This window comes from Aquarana catesbeiana, linkage group LG04 (genome assembly GCF_042186555.1).
Source record: "Aquarana catesbeiana isolate 2022-GZ linkage group LG04, ASM4218655v1, whole genome shotgun sequence".
Taxonomy (NCBI): Eukaryota; Metazoa; Chordata; class Amphibia; order Anura; family Ranidae; genus Aquarana; species Aquarana catesbeiana.
In genome coordinates this window covers 132,120,312-132,136,230 of record NC_133327.1, presented here as the reverse complement: position 1 = coordinate 132,136,230, position 15,919 = coordinate 132,120,312, and the positions used below count along the sequence as shown (strand labels likewise).

At 45.2% G+C, this 15,919-nt stretch overlaps 2 protein-coding genes across 2 annotated transcripts in view; one reads left to right on the top strand and one right to left on the bottom strand.

Moving 5' to 3' along the window:
- Positions 1-955, bottom strand: part of TRIP12 (thyroid hormone receptor interactor 12) — a gene marked incomplete in the record, with an annotated part of 166,707 nt that extends 165,752 nt beyond the window's left edge. The window contains 1 exon segment of the mRNA XM_073625659.1: positions 212-955.
- Positions 810-15,919, top strand: part of FBXO36 (F-box protein 36) — a 92,380-nt gene continuing 77,270 nt past the window's right edge. The window contains exon 1 of the mRNA XM_073625660.1: positions 810-974. Within this exon, the coding sequence (XP_073481761.1) occupies positions 879-974 (96 nt within the window). The 5' untranslated portion in view covers positions 810-878. The remainder of the gene's footprint in view (positions 975-15,919) is intronic.

Here is a 15,919-nt window from a genome sequence, read left to right as displayed (position 1 = left end):
CTCCTGTGATAACCCATAGCGGGGTGCAGGCCTCAGCCCGGCCATAGGGGGAGCTGTAGGCCTCCCCCCCCCCCTCTCTCCCTCTATTGTATAAGGGCCATACAATACCATATAGTGGCCTTCCTGGCACAGACACTACACAACCCTCATCACTGCTATGGCACCGAGCCTGTGAGCCCAGGCCGCCGCTGTGAGGCCCTCCCCCGGGTACCTCTGTCCGCCGCACTCCCCCCGGTCTCTCCGCTTCCTCTTCGGTTTTTTCCTTCTCACCGATCAGCTGAGGACGCGCGGCCCCAGATCCCTCCGCGCACTACTTTACCGCACCGGATCCTTCCGCTGCAGGGCTCACTTTATTTCCCCCATAACTGCGGCCTAGCCGGGATCCCTCCGCGGACTACTTTACGGGGAGAAAAAAAAAGGGGGAAACGCAGATTCACCGGGAGCGCTCGGGCGGCTGTGGCCTGTACGTAGAGCGCCTCATAGGGCCCCTCGCCCTCTCTGGATGACGTGCTCAGCGAATGTGGCGTCCGTTGGCCTCGGCCAGATGCCTTTTTATGGAACGCCTCTTTTACTGCCGTCGGTTTTCTCTAAGCACAGCTTGTCGGGATGAGTTGTGGGTCCCCACAGGACCTCTCGGCAGGCCGAGCCCGGTTTATTTCCGCCAGGGTCACCGTGTCTCCCCCGGACGGTTATTACACGCTGTGCCGCTCTGTGAGCTCCCGGACGAACTGTTAGGCGTCCAGTGCTTATTGTTCGGGGATGTATGTGAGGCGGAGGGATCTGTGGAAGCTAGGCCACGCCTCCCACAGCGCGCACGGATCCCTTAGGGAAGGGGTAATCCGCCTTGGTTACCCTAGCAACCGCGTGAGCGTCTCAAGATGACGGCGCTGTTGCCGGAGATCCTGTACAAGTGTGACGGACAAGCCCCGGCGCCGAGCAAGGACTTCTACCAGCTGCAGGTCACTCGCAGTGAGGTGGGTGCGAGGCGTCCCGGGGTCGTGTTGTGTCACCGGGAAGTGCGGGCAGGTTATCGCAAGGGACTGGAGTGTGTCTGTGAGAAGCGCTGCGCGTGATAGAGCGAGGGCGGAGCCTAAAGATATCTGTGTACGGAATAGGAACGGAGCTGTTACTGGCAGTTTATGGAATGGGGGCGGGGCTAGTAAGATCCGTGTGCTGAATAGGGTCTTAGCGTGACGGGACATGTGCAGCGTAGGAGATGGAGGCGAGGCTAAAGGGTTGAGTGTGCGGATAAGGGCGGGGCTAGCGGTGGGCGTGTACTTAGTTGGGTGCGGAAGTGTACGGAATGGGGGGCGGAGCTACCACTGTAACCCCCCCAGTGCAGAGGTGGATCTGAGCTTTCTTATAGCAAAACAAAGTCTCTGCATGTGGGCTGTGTATGTAGATGAGGAATCTGCATGCTCCCACTGATTTCCCAATAGATGCACTTTTAAAGGGGACAGCCATAACTCCTTCCCCATGTTTACCATTGTATGGTGTGTACAAAGCATTTCCCTTCAGTACTAGGCACCTTCCTGCCCAAGCCAATTTTCAGCTTTCAGCGCTGTCGCAATTTGAATGACAATTGTGCGGTCATGCTACACTGTACACAAACAAATTTTTTATCATTTTGTTCCCACAAATAGAGCTTTCTTTTGGTGGTATTTGATCACCTCTGCGATTTTTATTTTTTGCGCAACAAATAAAAAAAGATCATCAATTTTGAAAAAAAAAACAAAAAAAAAAGTTTTTCTTTGTTTCTGTTCAAAATTTTTGTAAATAAGTATGTTTCCTTCTTCAATGACGGGCACCGATATGACTGCACTGATAAATCGGCACCAATGAGGTGGCACTGATAGGTGGCACTTGTATGCGGCACTGATGGGCACTCATGGGTGGCACTGATGGGTACTTATGGGTGGCACGGATGGGCACTGATGGGTGGCATTGCTGGGCATCACTTATTTTATTTGTGTCATAGAGGTGCCGGTCAGTGCCCAGTTGTGGGCACTGATTGGCATATGTTGGGCATTAATTTGCACATGTGGATGGCCATGGGAGATGTACCTGGCCATCCACATGTTAGGTGCTTCCCTGGTGGTCCAGTGTAGGCATCCGAGGGGGGGGCTGCGCTGATAAACAATCAGCACAAACCCCCCCTTGTCAGGAGAGCCGCCGATTGGCTCTCCTCTACTCACCCAGTCAGGATAACTGAACCCCCGCCCGGCCGTCATTCTGCTAGATTCTGCGGGAAGTGGTTAACCACTTAAGGACCAAGCCTCTTTCTGAGATTTGTTGTTTACAAGTTAAAAACATTTTTTTTTTTGCTAGAAAATTACTTAGAACCCCCAAACATTATACTTTTTTTTTTCTAACATCCTAGTGAATAAAATGGCGGTCGTTGCAATACTTTCTGTCACACCGCATTTGCACAGCGGTCTTACAAGCGCACTTTTTTTGGAAAAAATGCACTTTTTTTAATTAAAAAATAAGACAACAGTAATGTTAGCCCATTTTTTTTTATATTGTGAAAGATAATGTTACGCTGAGTAAATTAATACCCAACATGTCACGCTTCAAAATTGCACCCGCTCGTGGAATGGCGACAAACTTTTACCCTTAAAAATCGATATCCATAGGCGACGTTTAAAAAATTATACAGGTTGCATGTCTTGAGTTACAGAGGAGGTCTAGGGCTAGAATTATTGCTCTCACTCTGCGGATCAGGGCGATACCTCACATGTGTGGTTTGAACACCGTTTTCATATGCGGGTGCTACTCACGTATGCGTTCGCTTCTGCACACGAGCTCGTTTACACTGTTTAAAAAAAAAAAAAAAATGTCACTTTTATTCCAATTACAAGAAATGTAAACATCTCTTGTAATAGAAAAACGCATGACAGGACTTCTTAAATATGAGATCTGGGGTCAAAAAGACCTCAGATCTCATATTTACACTAAAATGCAATAAAAAAAAAAACTATCATTTAAAAAAATAATTACAAAAAATGGCCCCTTAAGAGCTATGGGCGGAAGTGACGTTTTGACATTGCTTCCACCCTGCATTGTTATGGAGACGGGTGGGGGCCATCTTCCCCTTACTCGTCTCCATGCCCAGCAAGACCCCGCCAGAGCGCGGCGGGAGTAGGGGGCCCTCTCCCGCCGCCGATAAAAGTGATTCTCGCTGCGAATCCGCCGCAGAGACCACTTTTATCTGAAACCGGACCGCTCACTGAAGAAGAGGATACCAGAAACATACACAGAAACACATGCATTTACCTTCATATGGGCTCAAAACATTTGTTTTCAAAGTGATTTTAAAGGTACACAAAAAAACATGTTATACTTCCCTGCTGTGTGCAATGGTTTTGCAAAGAGCATCCCTGACCCTCCTCTTCTCGGGTCCCCTGCCGGTACTCTTGGCTCCTCCCCCCTGCCAAGAGCCTCCATAGCAAGTGGCACTCGTGTTCTTGTTTGTCAGCCAGATCTGTGCATCCATTGACACAGAGCGTGTCTCAGCCCTGCTCCCTCCTCACTGGCTGTGATTGACAGCAGCAGGAGCCAATGGCTGCCTTTCTGTCCAATGAGGAGAGAGACCTGAGAGAGACGATATTTTCGTGCACATTGCTGGATCAAGATCAGGCTCCGGTAAGTATAAGGTGGGGGGGGGGGGGGGGGGGTCTGATAGAAGAATGTTTTTTTACCTTAATGTACAGAATGCAATCAAGCATAAGTTCACTTTTATAAAAATAAATAAATGCACGTTTTTTGCAGGTAAAAAAAATATGCATTTATTTTTATTTTTTGCAGGAGCCTGGAAAGCATTGCACCAGTGAACAGCAGATCACTGATGCCATGCCGGTTTCCTGCACACTGTCAGTAAGTGGGCTTACCCATGCATCCTGTATAGGTAAGCCGATACTCCCTGACAAGAAGACTCACTGAACTACCATGGTGCTGCACAGAACCGTGGTAGTTCATTGAGAACTACAAGCCGACTGCGGCTAAGGATGTCGGGGCTTGTAGTTCATTCAGACACACATAGCTGTGTGTTGGAATGACGTGGGCATGTGGGCGGAGCTCCTCACTGCCACGCTGTTTTTCAAACAGTGGCAGCTAATATGTGGAGCTTCTCCCCATACTGCTGTCACAGGGAGGGGGTACAAACATACTATAAAACAACAAAAACAAGAGAAGGGCGCACCGACTTAGTGCAATTCCACTATAAACATTTATTATAAAATAAAAAGTGATACACAAGATACTCACAAACGTATGTTGTATATGCACATGTCAAATCATAATGTGAACAAGTCACCTCTAGGACTGCTGAAACGCTCCAAAGATGCAAGGAGACCAGAAGGCGTCTGTGAAGGCTAGGCTGATGCGTTTCGAGGTTGAACTCTCTTGCTCAGAGCCAAAAGAGCAAATGACCCACCATACATTTAGATATGTTTAGGTACACAATCGGGGCCGTCCTCATTAGTAGGCCCCACCCCTCATACATCACTGGTGGTGTGTGTCCCTCCAGGATCCAATCTCAGATTGCCATCGTCCCTCTGGAATGGCAGCAAATAACATATAGCGTGCAATATAACAAACATAGTAGTACATACATAAATTCATACATACAGTGAGGGAAAAAAATATTTGAGCCCCTGCTGATTTTGTACATTTGCCCACTAACAAAAAAATATCAGTCTATAATTTTAATGGTAGGTTTATTTTAACAGGGAGAGACAGAATAACAACAAAAATATCCAGAAAAACGCATTTCAAAAAAGTTATAAATTGATTTGCATTTTAATGAGTAAAATAAGTATTTGATCCCCTATCAGCAAGATTTCTGGCTCCCAGGTATCTTCTATACAGGTAACAAGCTGAGATTAGGAGCACTCAAAGGGAGTGCTCCTAATCTCAGTTTGTTACCTGTATAAAACACACCTGTCCAGAGAAGCAATCAATCAATCAATCAATCAATCAGATTCCAATCTCTCCACCATGGCCAAGACCAAAGAGTTGTCCAAAGATGTCAGGGACAAGATTGTAAACCTACACAATGCTGGAATAGGCTACAAGACCATCGCCAAGCAGCTTGGTGAGAGGGTGACAACAGTTGGTGCCATTTTTCGCAAATGGAAGAAACACAAAATAACTATCAGTCTCCCTCGGTCTGGGGCTCCATGCAGGATCTCACCTCGTGGAGTTTCAATGATCATGAGGACAGTGAGGAATCAGCCCAGAACTACAAGAGAGAATCTTGTCAATGATCTCAAGGCAGCTGGGACCATAGTCACCAAGAAAACAACTGGTAACACACTACGCCGTGAAGGACTGAAATCCTGCGGCACCCACAAGGTCCCTCTGCTCAAGAAAGCACATGTACAGGTCCGTCTGAAGTTTGCTAATGAACATCTGAATGATTCAGAGGAGAACTGTGTGAAAGTGTTATGGGAAGATGAGACCAAAACCGAGCTCTTTGGCATCAACTCAACTTGTGTGTTTGGCAGAGGAGGAATGCTGCCTATGACCCCAAGAACACCATTCCCACAGTCGAACATTGAGGTGGAAACATGGTTGGGGGGGTTCTGCTAAGGGGACAGGGCAACTTTGCCGCATCAAAGAACCGCATCAAAGAACATTAAGGTCCTGGAATGGATGAGTATTCCAGCATGACATTGACAATTGCCTAGCATGACAATGACCTAAAACACACGGCCAAGGCAACAAAGGAGTGGCTCAAGAAGAAGCACATTAAGGTCCTGGAGTGGTCTCCAGACCATAATCGCATAGAAAATATGTGGAGGGAGCTTAAGGTTCGAGTTACCAAGCGTCAGCCTCAAAACCTTAATGACTTGGAGAGGATCTGCAAAGAGGAGTGGGACAAAATCCCTCCTGAGATGTGTGCAAACATGGTGGCCAACTACAAGAAACATCAGACATCTGTGATTGCCAACAAGGGTTTTGCCACCAAGTACAAAGTCATGTTTTGCGAAGGGATCAAATATTTCTTTCACTCATTAAAGCGGAGTTCCACCCATTTAAAAGTCAGCAGCTACAAGAAGTGTAGCTGCTGACCTTTAATAAACAGACACTCACCTGTCCCACAGTCTAGTAATGAGCTCCTCTCCCCTTCCTCTCCACGGCACCAGCATTGTGAGTGTAGGCGCCCGGCTGTGACAGCTTGCGGCTTCACAGCCGGGCGCACTCTATGCATGCACAAGTCGCTCTGCGCTGTCTTGAATGGCCATGCAGTCTTCTGGGACCTGTGACGTGTCCCAGAAGATTGCAGAGAGGGGGGAGAGGTGAACTTCGCAGCCAGGAGTGGAAGTGGGAGCTGGGTACCTGTCAAAACTGGGTACCCGGTTCCCCCCCCCCATACAAATGACATGCCAAATGTGGCATATCAGGGGGGTCACGAGTGATTTTTGGGTGGAACGCCACTTTAAAATTCAAATCAATTTATATTATATTGATTTATATATATATATTTTGAAATGTGTTTTTCTGTATATTTTTTTTGTTCTTCTGTCTCTCACTGTTAAAATAAACCTACCATTAAAATTATAGATTGATCATTTCTTTGTCAGTGAGCAAACGTACAAAATCAGCAGGGGATCAAATACTTTTTTCCCCTCACTGTATGTGTATATATATATATATATATATATATCTACATCAGACACCATGACTATGCATTCTAAGTAAAAGGCTACCATCAGTATACCCACCTTCATCTCTTCAGAAGGCATATGCGGTTCCTGCATTTTAATTTATATTGATATATTTAGAGCTGCCCCTGGTGATCCCCACTGGCATATTCGCTACTGTGGAGGCACCTAAGTCGCTGTTGCAGGCCGTCTCGCGCATCCATGGAATGCACGCTCAAACCGTAGAGACCCAAGCTTAAGCGGATCTGCGATGGGACAGGGGGTGATTTTGGAAAAAGTCGATAATGCAGCTCTTTACCCATGTGATCAGCTGTGTCCAATCACAGCTTGCCTCACACTGACAGAGTGAGAGGGGAGCCGATCAGCGGCATCTCCTCACAGGGGAGACCTGTACATAAATTCAGGGCACTGATTATTAGTGCCCTGATTATCAGTGCAGCCCCAACAGTGACACCAATCTGTGCTCATCAGTGATGCAAGTCAGTGCCACCTATCAGTGCAGCCTCATCAGTGAAGGAGAAAAATTTACTCATTCACAAAATTTTCTGACAGAAACTAAGAAAAACTTTATTTTTTCAAAATTTTCATTCTTTTTTTTTTTTTTTTTTTTAGCAAAAAATAAAAAACCCGGCTGTGATTAAATACCACCAACAGAAAGCTCTATTTGTGTGAAAAAAAAAATATTAAAACATGAATGTGGGTACAGCATTACAAGACCGCGCAATTCTCATTCAAAGTGCAACAGCGCTGACAGCTGAAAATTGGCCTGGGCAAGAGGGGGGTAAAAGTGCCCAGTAGGCAAGTGGTTAATGAGACATCAGGAGACTAAAAGACCTCTGATGTCTCCCCTGTCCTCCAGTGGAACATAAAATGCGTTCCATCATCTTCTTCCCTGGGGATACTGGATGGGGACAGTGACACAGGGACCCAGAAGTGACGTTGTCAGATATTCACACATTCCTGGTACATACGTCGGTGGCAGTGAAAGGGTTAGAAGAGGAACTGAAGGCAAAACTTTTCAAATATTTTTATACTTTTGAGTTGTGAGGGGCTAGAACCCCAGTCAGGTTTTTATTGCTGCCTATGCCTCCTCTAGGGAAATTGAACCCTCTATTTGTACTGGTGACCACGGTCAATAAGAAAGAAAATGAGTGAAAATCTAAAACTGTAGAGTTGTCCCCAGCACAAGTGATGCGGGGGAATCGTCCAGTAGTGACACTTGTTTTGGGGACATCTATGTAATGGTGGCTATATATGGTGCAAGAAAACTGAACAATCAATGTCCTCTAAGCTACAGATAGTGACAGTTTTGATCAACCCAAGTTGATCGTTTGTGGTGGAAAAAATATCGGTCATCGATGGCTTTTTTTCATGTCCTTGTTAATTACTTACATTTGATCCACATGCAAGGCTGAGAAAAAACACCATCGATCAACCCTGTACAATTGTTTGTTTTTTGTTTATTACCACAACCGATCAATTTAGGTAGATCTAAACCAGGGGTCTCCAAACTCCGGCCCTTTTGGCACTTTTCCTCCCACAAGGGGGGAACTATTTCTTCCACTGATACCAATAATGGGATACTATTCCTTTTACTAAAAGGGGCACTACTATTCCTCCTACTGACCACCAACCTTGAGGCCATATTTATTCTCATTGATGCTGGGTTCAGGACATTTTCTGCCCCCAATCCAGCCCTCCTAAAGTCTGAAGGACAATAAACTGGCCCTTGGTTTGAAAAGTTTGGAGACCCCTAATCTAAATCATCATTCTTTCTCTCATTGCTTGGCCATGCCATTTTTGTCTCTCGATAGATCTGATTCAAACATTTTGTCATATTGAACATCGATCATTCAATTTTACCACACCCTGTAGGCTACCATCTGAGAGGAATTTCCCTCACCTTTTTACATCAGGAGTGAAAGTGAAAGAAAATCCCAACCTTTGGGTAGTCATCAAAACATAAACAGAGGGGAAATCTTCCAAGGAACATGCTATTTCCAGTGACCACAAAGGATTTCCCTCACCTTGGAGGGTCCTCACCTGTCCATTACACAAACAACTTCATATTAACCCCTTTGCGCCCAGCATATGCAAATCTGCGGCCCCACTGGACTGGGCTTTTTTCCGTGGGGCCGCATATTTGTGTATCTGTCTTTGCTGGGAGCAAGCTGCGCTCCCAGCACATAGACCGGGATTTTTCTGAGAGCCCCAGGCCCCGTACTAACGATCGGGACCTGGAATTCCTGATTCCGGGTCACCTAATAGCTGAGATAGCCTCTGATTGGCTATTATAGTGATCAGTCACTGTGAAGCCCGCCCCTGTGTTTTTTCATTGTACCTCCTCATTGTATTGATACATTGTATCTCTCTCTCTCCTTGCTGAGAGGAAAAAAAAAAAAACTGGGTAAAAAAAATAAAATAAATAATAATTAAAAAAAAAAAAATTAAAAAAATACTTCAATCAAGGTTTGATTTAGGTCAGTGCCAGGGTTACTGTTTGGGTCAGGGTCAGTATTTTTTTGGGTAGAATTTTATGTATTTATCTATTTATTTTAAATTAGTATCAGTGTCGGTGTGTTTTAGGCAGGATAAAAATTTTTTAAAAAAAGTAAAATGCGCACTATTGTTTCTGGGCTGTACTACGGGTACAAACAACAACTAACATGCACATATGTGGTATCACTGCGATCGCCAGGAAAAGGAGAATTTATTTGGGTTGTTCTTTGGTGGAGGGTTATGGTAGTAAAGATCTGTGCAGGGGTGTGTCAGCACAAGCCTTGGCCATTGGAGGATATGCAGGCTGTGCTCCCAGCATATGGAAGGGCAACTGACAGCTCCGGATAGTATGTGCTCTCATGCTAACATGGTCAGTTTAAAATAGTAACGCAGGGGGGACTGGCAAGATCTCCAGGTATTTCACACAGATACAAAGAAAACAGGATACTTAAGAACGTGGTACAACAGACACATATCAGGAATATGACCCCGCGCCTTTGTTTACTTAGTGGTGGGGAAAAGTAGCGCTTGTCAAGTGCCAGGAGCGGTTGTGTTTAGGAGGTGGCATTTTTTGCTTTTTTGGGGGGGGGGGTTTGGTGCGGCCGGCATTCATTATGAATTTACATCGGGGGACATTATTATTTTTTTACTATAGTTTGTGTTTAGGGATGTGCAGTAGTAGATTTAAAGCAGTGTTCCGCCCCCCCAAAAAAAAATTAAAAGCCAGCAGCTACACATACTGCAGCTGCTGGCTTTTAACAATAGGACACTTACCTGTCCTGGAGTCCAGCGATGTCGGCACCGCAGCTGATGTCTCCATCAGCTGTCGGGTGCTGCCACCGCCATTGTGGGTAAGAGTACCCGGCAGTGTAGCCTTACGGCTTCACACCGGGAACCCCACTGCGTGATGTCATGGGCCGTGGCCCGGACTCCCGGAAGTGGGAACAGGATATCTGCCCAAAACAGGTATCCTGTCCCCCCGAAAGGTGCCAATTGTGGCACTGAAGGGGGAGAGGAGACAAATGAGCAAAAGTTCCACTTTTGGGTGGAACTCCGCTTTAAAGTCTTGAAGTGGTTCATTCCATGTATACATTATGGTAAAAAACCTTCTGAGCTGCAGGATTCTCCACCTCACTGCCCTTTAAATGCCTAAGCCCAATCCCGATCCAGTGATGTGCACAAGAGCAGCAGCAAGGGTAGCCAGGCAGAGAAGTCGACAAGTATATTACCACTGGTCCCTTAGGCCAAAAAAATCAGGGCTATCACCAGAGACACTAGAGAAAAAGACAAATGCAGTGAGCTTCAGAAGAGTAGGGGAATAGAGAGGGTGGTGTTGGAAGAACTTGAAAATGTATTTGGTCTGGGTGAGTACATTGAGTGAAAGCCACCATAGAAGAAAGCAGGAGGACAGGCAGAGTCAGATTCCTGAAGCCAGGTTTCAGTAGCATGTAGGTTAACCACTTCCCACCCGCCGTATAGCAGAATGACGGCCGGAAAGTGGTTAAGTTATACTGACTGGATGTCATATGACATCCAGCAGGATAAGCCGCGATTACGCGTCCATCGTTGGTGTGGTGTGTCAGTCTGGCACACCGTATCACCGATCTCGGTAAAGAGCCTCTGATGTAGGCTCTTTACCATGTGATCAGCTGTGTTCGATTACAGCGTAAACAGAAATAGCCGTTTATCTGCTTTTCTACCACTTGCACTGACAGACACGAGTAGAGGAGAGCCGATCGTCTGCTCTCCTGACGGGGGGGGGGTCTGCGCTGATTATCAGCACAGCCCCCTCTAGGATGCTCACCCAGGACCCAGTGCCCATTAGAGGTGCCAATCAGTGTCCACCAGTAATGCCTGCCAGTGCCTCCTCATTAGTGCTGCCTATCAGAGCCACCCATCAGTGCTGCCTATCAGTGCCACCTGTCGCCTATAAGTGCCCATTAGTGCAGCCTTTCAGTGCCCATCAGTGTCGCCTATCAGTGCTGCATATCAGTGCCACCTATCAGTGCTGTATATTAGTGCCTCATCATCAGTGCCCATCAGTGAAGGAGAAAACTTACTTATTTACAACATTTTATAACAGAAACTAAAAAAAACCCAGTGGTGATCAAAACCACCAAAAGAAAGCTCTGTTTGTGGGAACAAAATTATAAAAATTTTGTCTGGGTACAGTGTTGCATGACCGCGCAATTATCATTCAAAGTGCGACAGCCCTGAAAGCTGAAAATTGGCCTGGGCAGGAAGGGGGAAAAGTGCCCAGCATTGAAGTGTTTAAAGGAGTTGTAAATAAAGCGGTCATGGACAGAGATGCACTTGTTATAGACAGAGCAGTAGTCAGAGGAATTGAAATAAGACTTTGTGGATTGTGGCTGCTGCCAGGGAAATGAGTGGCAGGTGTAGGGGTGAAAGTTGGATGATGGAGGGCCAGGATTACTGGAAATATCCCCAGAAGTTAGGAGAAGCAGTAGGGTGAGCAAGGTAAGATGGGAACGAGGCTGTGACAGCATGTGGCTTCGCAATGATCAGAAGGTAATGAGTGCAATCAGAGGGAAGGGGCAGGAGTTGGGGGTGATATATATAAGTTGTAGGGTGGAGAAGAGGAGTGAAGAAAGGAGAGTTTAAAGAAAGAGAACACCATTTTCAGAAGGTAGAGATAACATATCATGTTGGAGAAAGTATGGGATGAAGAAATACAGCCTCACTTGCAGTCTGTGTGGAGTAGGGTCAATTGTCTGTAGTTTTTATTTTTGGTTGTGCCTTAGTTGAGGTGCCAGAGCTTTTTCAGGATAGTATATGGCAGTGCCATCCCAGTGTGTGCCTTACCCCATAAAGATAGTCCAAATTTATACTGAGATGGGGTGCGGGTAGTGCATGTCAGTTATTCAATTAAAAGATGGCAGAGCAAACTTTTCATACTACAGACAAAACTAGAGGAGAAGCCACAGTTGCAAAGTTAAAGTAGTTGTAAATGCAGAAGTTTTTTTTATCTTCATGCATTCTGTGCATGAAGATAAAAAAACCTTCTGCGTGCAGCAGCCCTCCTAACATTTACCTGAGCTCATCTTTATCCAGCGATGTTGCACGAGAGACTCGGCTGTCCGGGACTCACCTCCTCATTGGCTGAGACAGCGGCAAGGCACCATTGGCTCCCACTGCTGTCAATCAAAGTCAGTGAGCCAATGAGGAGAGAGAGGGGGCCGGGCCGTGGCTCCGTGTCTGATTGGCCATAGGGAGCTGCGGGTTGGCCCAGGTGCCCCTATAGCAAGCTGCTTGCTGTGGGGGCACTCAACAGGAGGGAGGGGCCAGAAGCTCCCTGCACCGATGAGGGACCCGAGAACAGGAGGATCCGGGCTGCTCTGTGCAAAACCACTGCACAGAGCAGGTAAGTATAACATGTTTGTTATTTCTACAAAAAAAAAACGAGACTTTAGTATCACATTAAAGTGATTGTAAGCGATCACCTTGTAAGACAACCCATTCAGTTTAAAATAGTAATAAAAGACAAAACATTTGTGTATAGCTATAAAAAATATATATACAGTATATATTCAGTTGTGCTCATTAATTTACATACCCTGGCAGAATTTATAATTTCTTGGCCTGTTTTCAGAGACTATGAATGATAACACAAAAAGAGTGGCTCAATGATATTAAGGTCAGGAGATCAAGATGGCCACTCCAGTACCTTCACTTTATTCTGCTGTAGCCAATGACAGGTCGACTTGGCCTTGTGTTTTGGATCATTGTCATGTTGGAATGTCAAAGTATGTCCCATGAGCAGCTTCCTGGCTGAATGAATGCAAATGTTTCTCCAGTATTTTTTGATGACATACCGCATTCATCTTGCCAACAATTTTGACCAAAATTGTCGAATGTTCCTGTGCTTTTGTAGCTCACACATCCCCAAAACATCAGCGATCCACTTCCGTACCTTTTATCATTGGCCTTGTTGACTCCTCTCCAAATGTAGAGTTTATTGTTGTGGCCAAAAAGCTCAATTTTGGTCTCATCAATCAAAGTCAAATGACTTTGTGCCAGAAGGTGTGAGGCTTGTCTCTGTGCTGTTTGGCATATTGTGGCATTTGTGTAGTAATGGCTTTCTTCTGGAGACTCGACCATGCAGCCCATCTTTCTTCAAGTTCCTCCTTTTATGTGCATCTGGAAACAGCCACACCACACGTTTTCAGAGAGTCCTGTATTTCACCTGAAGTTATTTGTGGGTTTTTCTTTGCATGCCGAACAATTTTTCTTGGCAGTTGTGGCTGAAATTTTAGTTGGTCTACCTGACCGTGGTTTGGTTTCAACAGAACCCCTCATTTTCCACTTCTTGATTAGAGTTTGAACACTGCTGATTGGAATTCTGAATTCCTTAGATATCTTTTTATATCCCTTTCCTGTTTTATACAGTTCAACTACCCTTTCCTGCAGATCCTTTGACAATTCTTTTGCTTTCTCCATGACTCAGAATCCAGAAACATCAGTGAAGCACCGGATGAAAGATGCAAGGGTCTGTCAGGAGTCCAGAAACTCATTGACCTTTTATAAACACGCACACTAATTACAAGAAAACATATCACAGGTGAGGATGGTTACCTTTAATAGCCATTCAAACCCCTTTGAGTCAACTTGCGTGCATGTTATCAGGCCAAAATCACCAGGATATGTAAACTTTTGATCAGGGTCATTTGGGTAGTTTCTGTTGCCATTATGATTTAAAAAGAGTGAACACAGTTGATTGATAATAAATGGCTTTAGTGAAACACTAACTATTAATGAAAGAAATGTTTTTGTGTTATCATTCATATTCTCTGAAAAATGGCCAAGAAATCATCAATTCTGCCAGGGTATGTAAACTTATGAGCACAACTGTGTGTGTATATATATATATATATATATATATATATATATATATATATACATACATACATACATACATACACACACACACACACACACACACACACACACATACATATATATATATATATATATATATATATATATATATATATACACACACACCTTTTTCCTTTTTTTATAAGTGATCACATTCCCTCTGTTCTCAGCTGCATAAGAACTGGGGGAGGAGAGGCAATAGTACACTAATCTTCCCAGTGAAAGGCTGTGGGGGAGGGGCTGAGTTCCCAGGACAGCTAGAGAACTGACCACAGTGTGTTCTCATGCTTAGTGTGGTCAGTTTTTAAAAGGAAAGCAGAGGGACTGGCAGAAACCCTAGAAAGAAGGCCAGTTTTCAGGTAAAGTGACACTAAGCCTAGGTTCACACTGATGCGGGTTAGAAATCATGCAAATTCAGCTGAACTCACATGATTTCAAACCAGCAATGCAGTCTGACTTTGGGGGCAATATGACAGACATCTGTGTGGGTTCCTGCTGATATCGCCCCCCGAAGTTGCTAAAAGTAGTACAGGAACTACTTTTTGCAAAGTCGGGCAATAGCCACCGATTTGGCATGCAATTTGACATGTCAAATCCTATGCCAAATTGGCCCAATGTGAACGTGGGCTAAACTCTGGTTTAACCACTTCAATACGGGGCATTTTCACCCACTTCCTGCCCAGGCCAATTTTCAGTTTTCAGCGCTGTAACATTTTGAATGGCAATTGCGCGGTCATGCAACACTGTACCCAAATTGAATTTTTATCATTTTTTTCCCCACAAATAGAGCTTTCGTTTGGTGGTATTTGATCACCTCTGCAGTTTTTATTTTTCGCGTTATAAACAAAAGAAGAGAGACAAGTTTGAAAAAAAAAAAAAAAACAATATTTTTTACTTTTTTACTAAAAAAAAACTAATTTTTTCCTCAGTTTAGGCCGATATATATTCTTCTACATATTTTTGGTAAAAAAATCGCAATAAGCATATATTGATTGGTTTGCGCAAAAGTGTCACTGTCAGGGAAGGAGTTAACACTAGGGGGCGATCAAGGGGTTAAATGTGTTACCTAGGGAGTGATTCTAACTGTAGGGGGAGGGGACTGACTAGGGGAGGAGACCGATCGGTGTTACTATATACTAGGAACACACAATCTGTCTCCTCTCCTGACAGGATGTGGATCAGATCCACAATTCTACTCTGTAACGAGCGATCGAGTGTGCCCGGCTGACATCGCAGCCAGCGGGCATGCGCATCGGCTCCTCGGTGACACAGCGGGCGCGCGCCACCTATACCGCTGAGAAGCCGAGGACGTCGTATGACGCCCGCCCAGGATGGGAGATCACATCTGAGGACGTCATATAACAATGGGCGGGTAGGGAAGGGGTTATAAAATAAACACTGGGGTTGATTTACTAAAACTGGAGAGTGCAAAATCGGGTGCAGCTGTGCATGGTAGCCAATCAGCTTCTAACTTCAGCTGTTCAATTAAGCTTTGGCAAAAAAAAAAACTGGTCTCTATGTCGGACCCTTGCATCTTTCATCCAGTGCTGCACTGACCGGCTTAGTCTTTTATCTGCCTATTTACATCTCTAATGCAGTAAGTGTTCATTTGTCTTTTTATATTACAATAAATGTAAAGGATTTACACTATGTGAAGTCTTATATTTTTTTGGTGACAATACTGCCTATCCATCGATTCTTCCACTGACCCCTCCACTGACCATCCCTGCTGACGCTGAGGAGTTTGGTGCCTGTCATTGGGATCCCGGGCTGGGGTTACAGCCACTCGCTCAGTGTGGTCCCCTATAATAAGGGACCACCGCCTTCTGGTAAGCGGCAGCTGTTTCTGTGGTGGA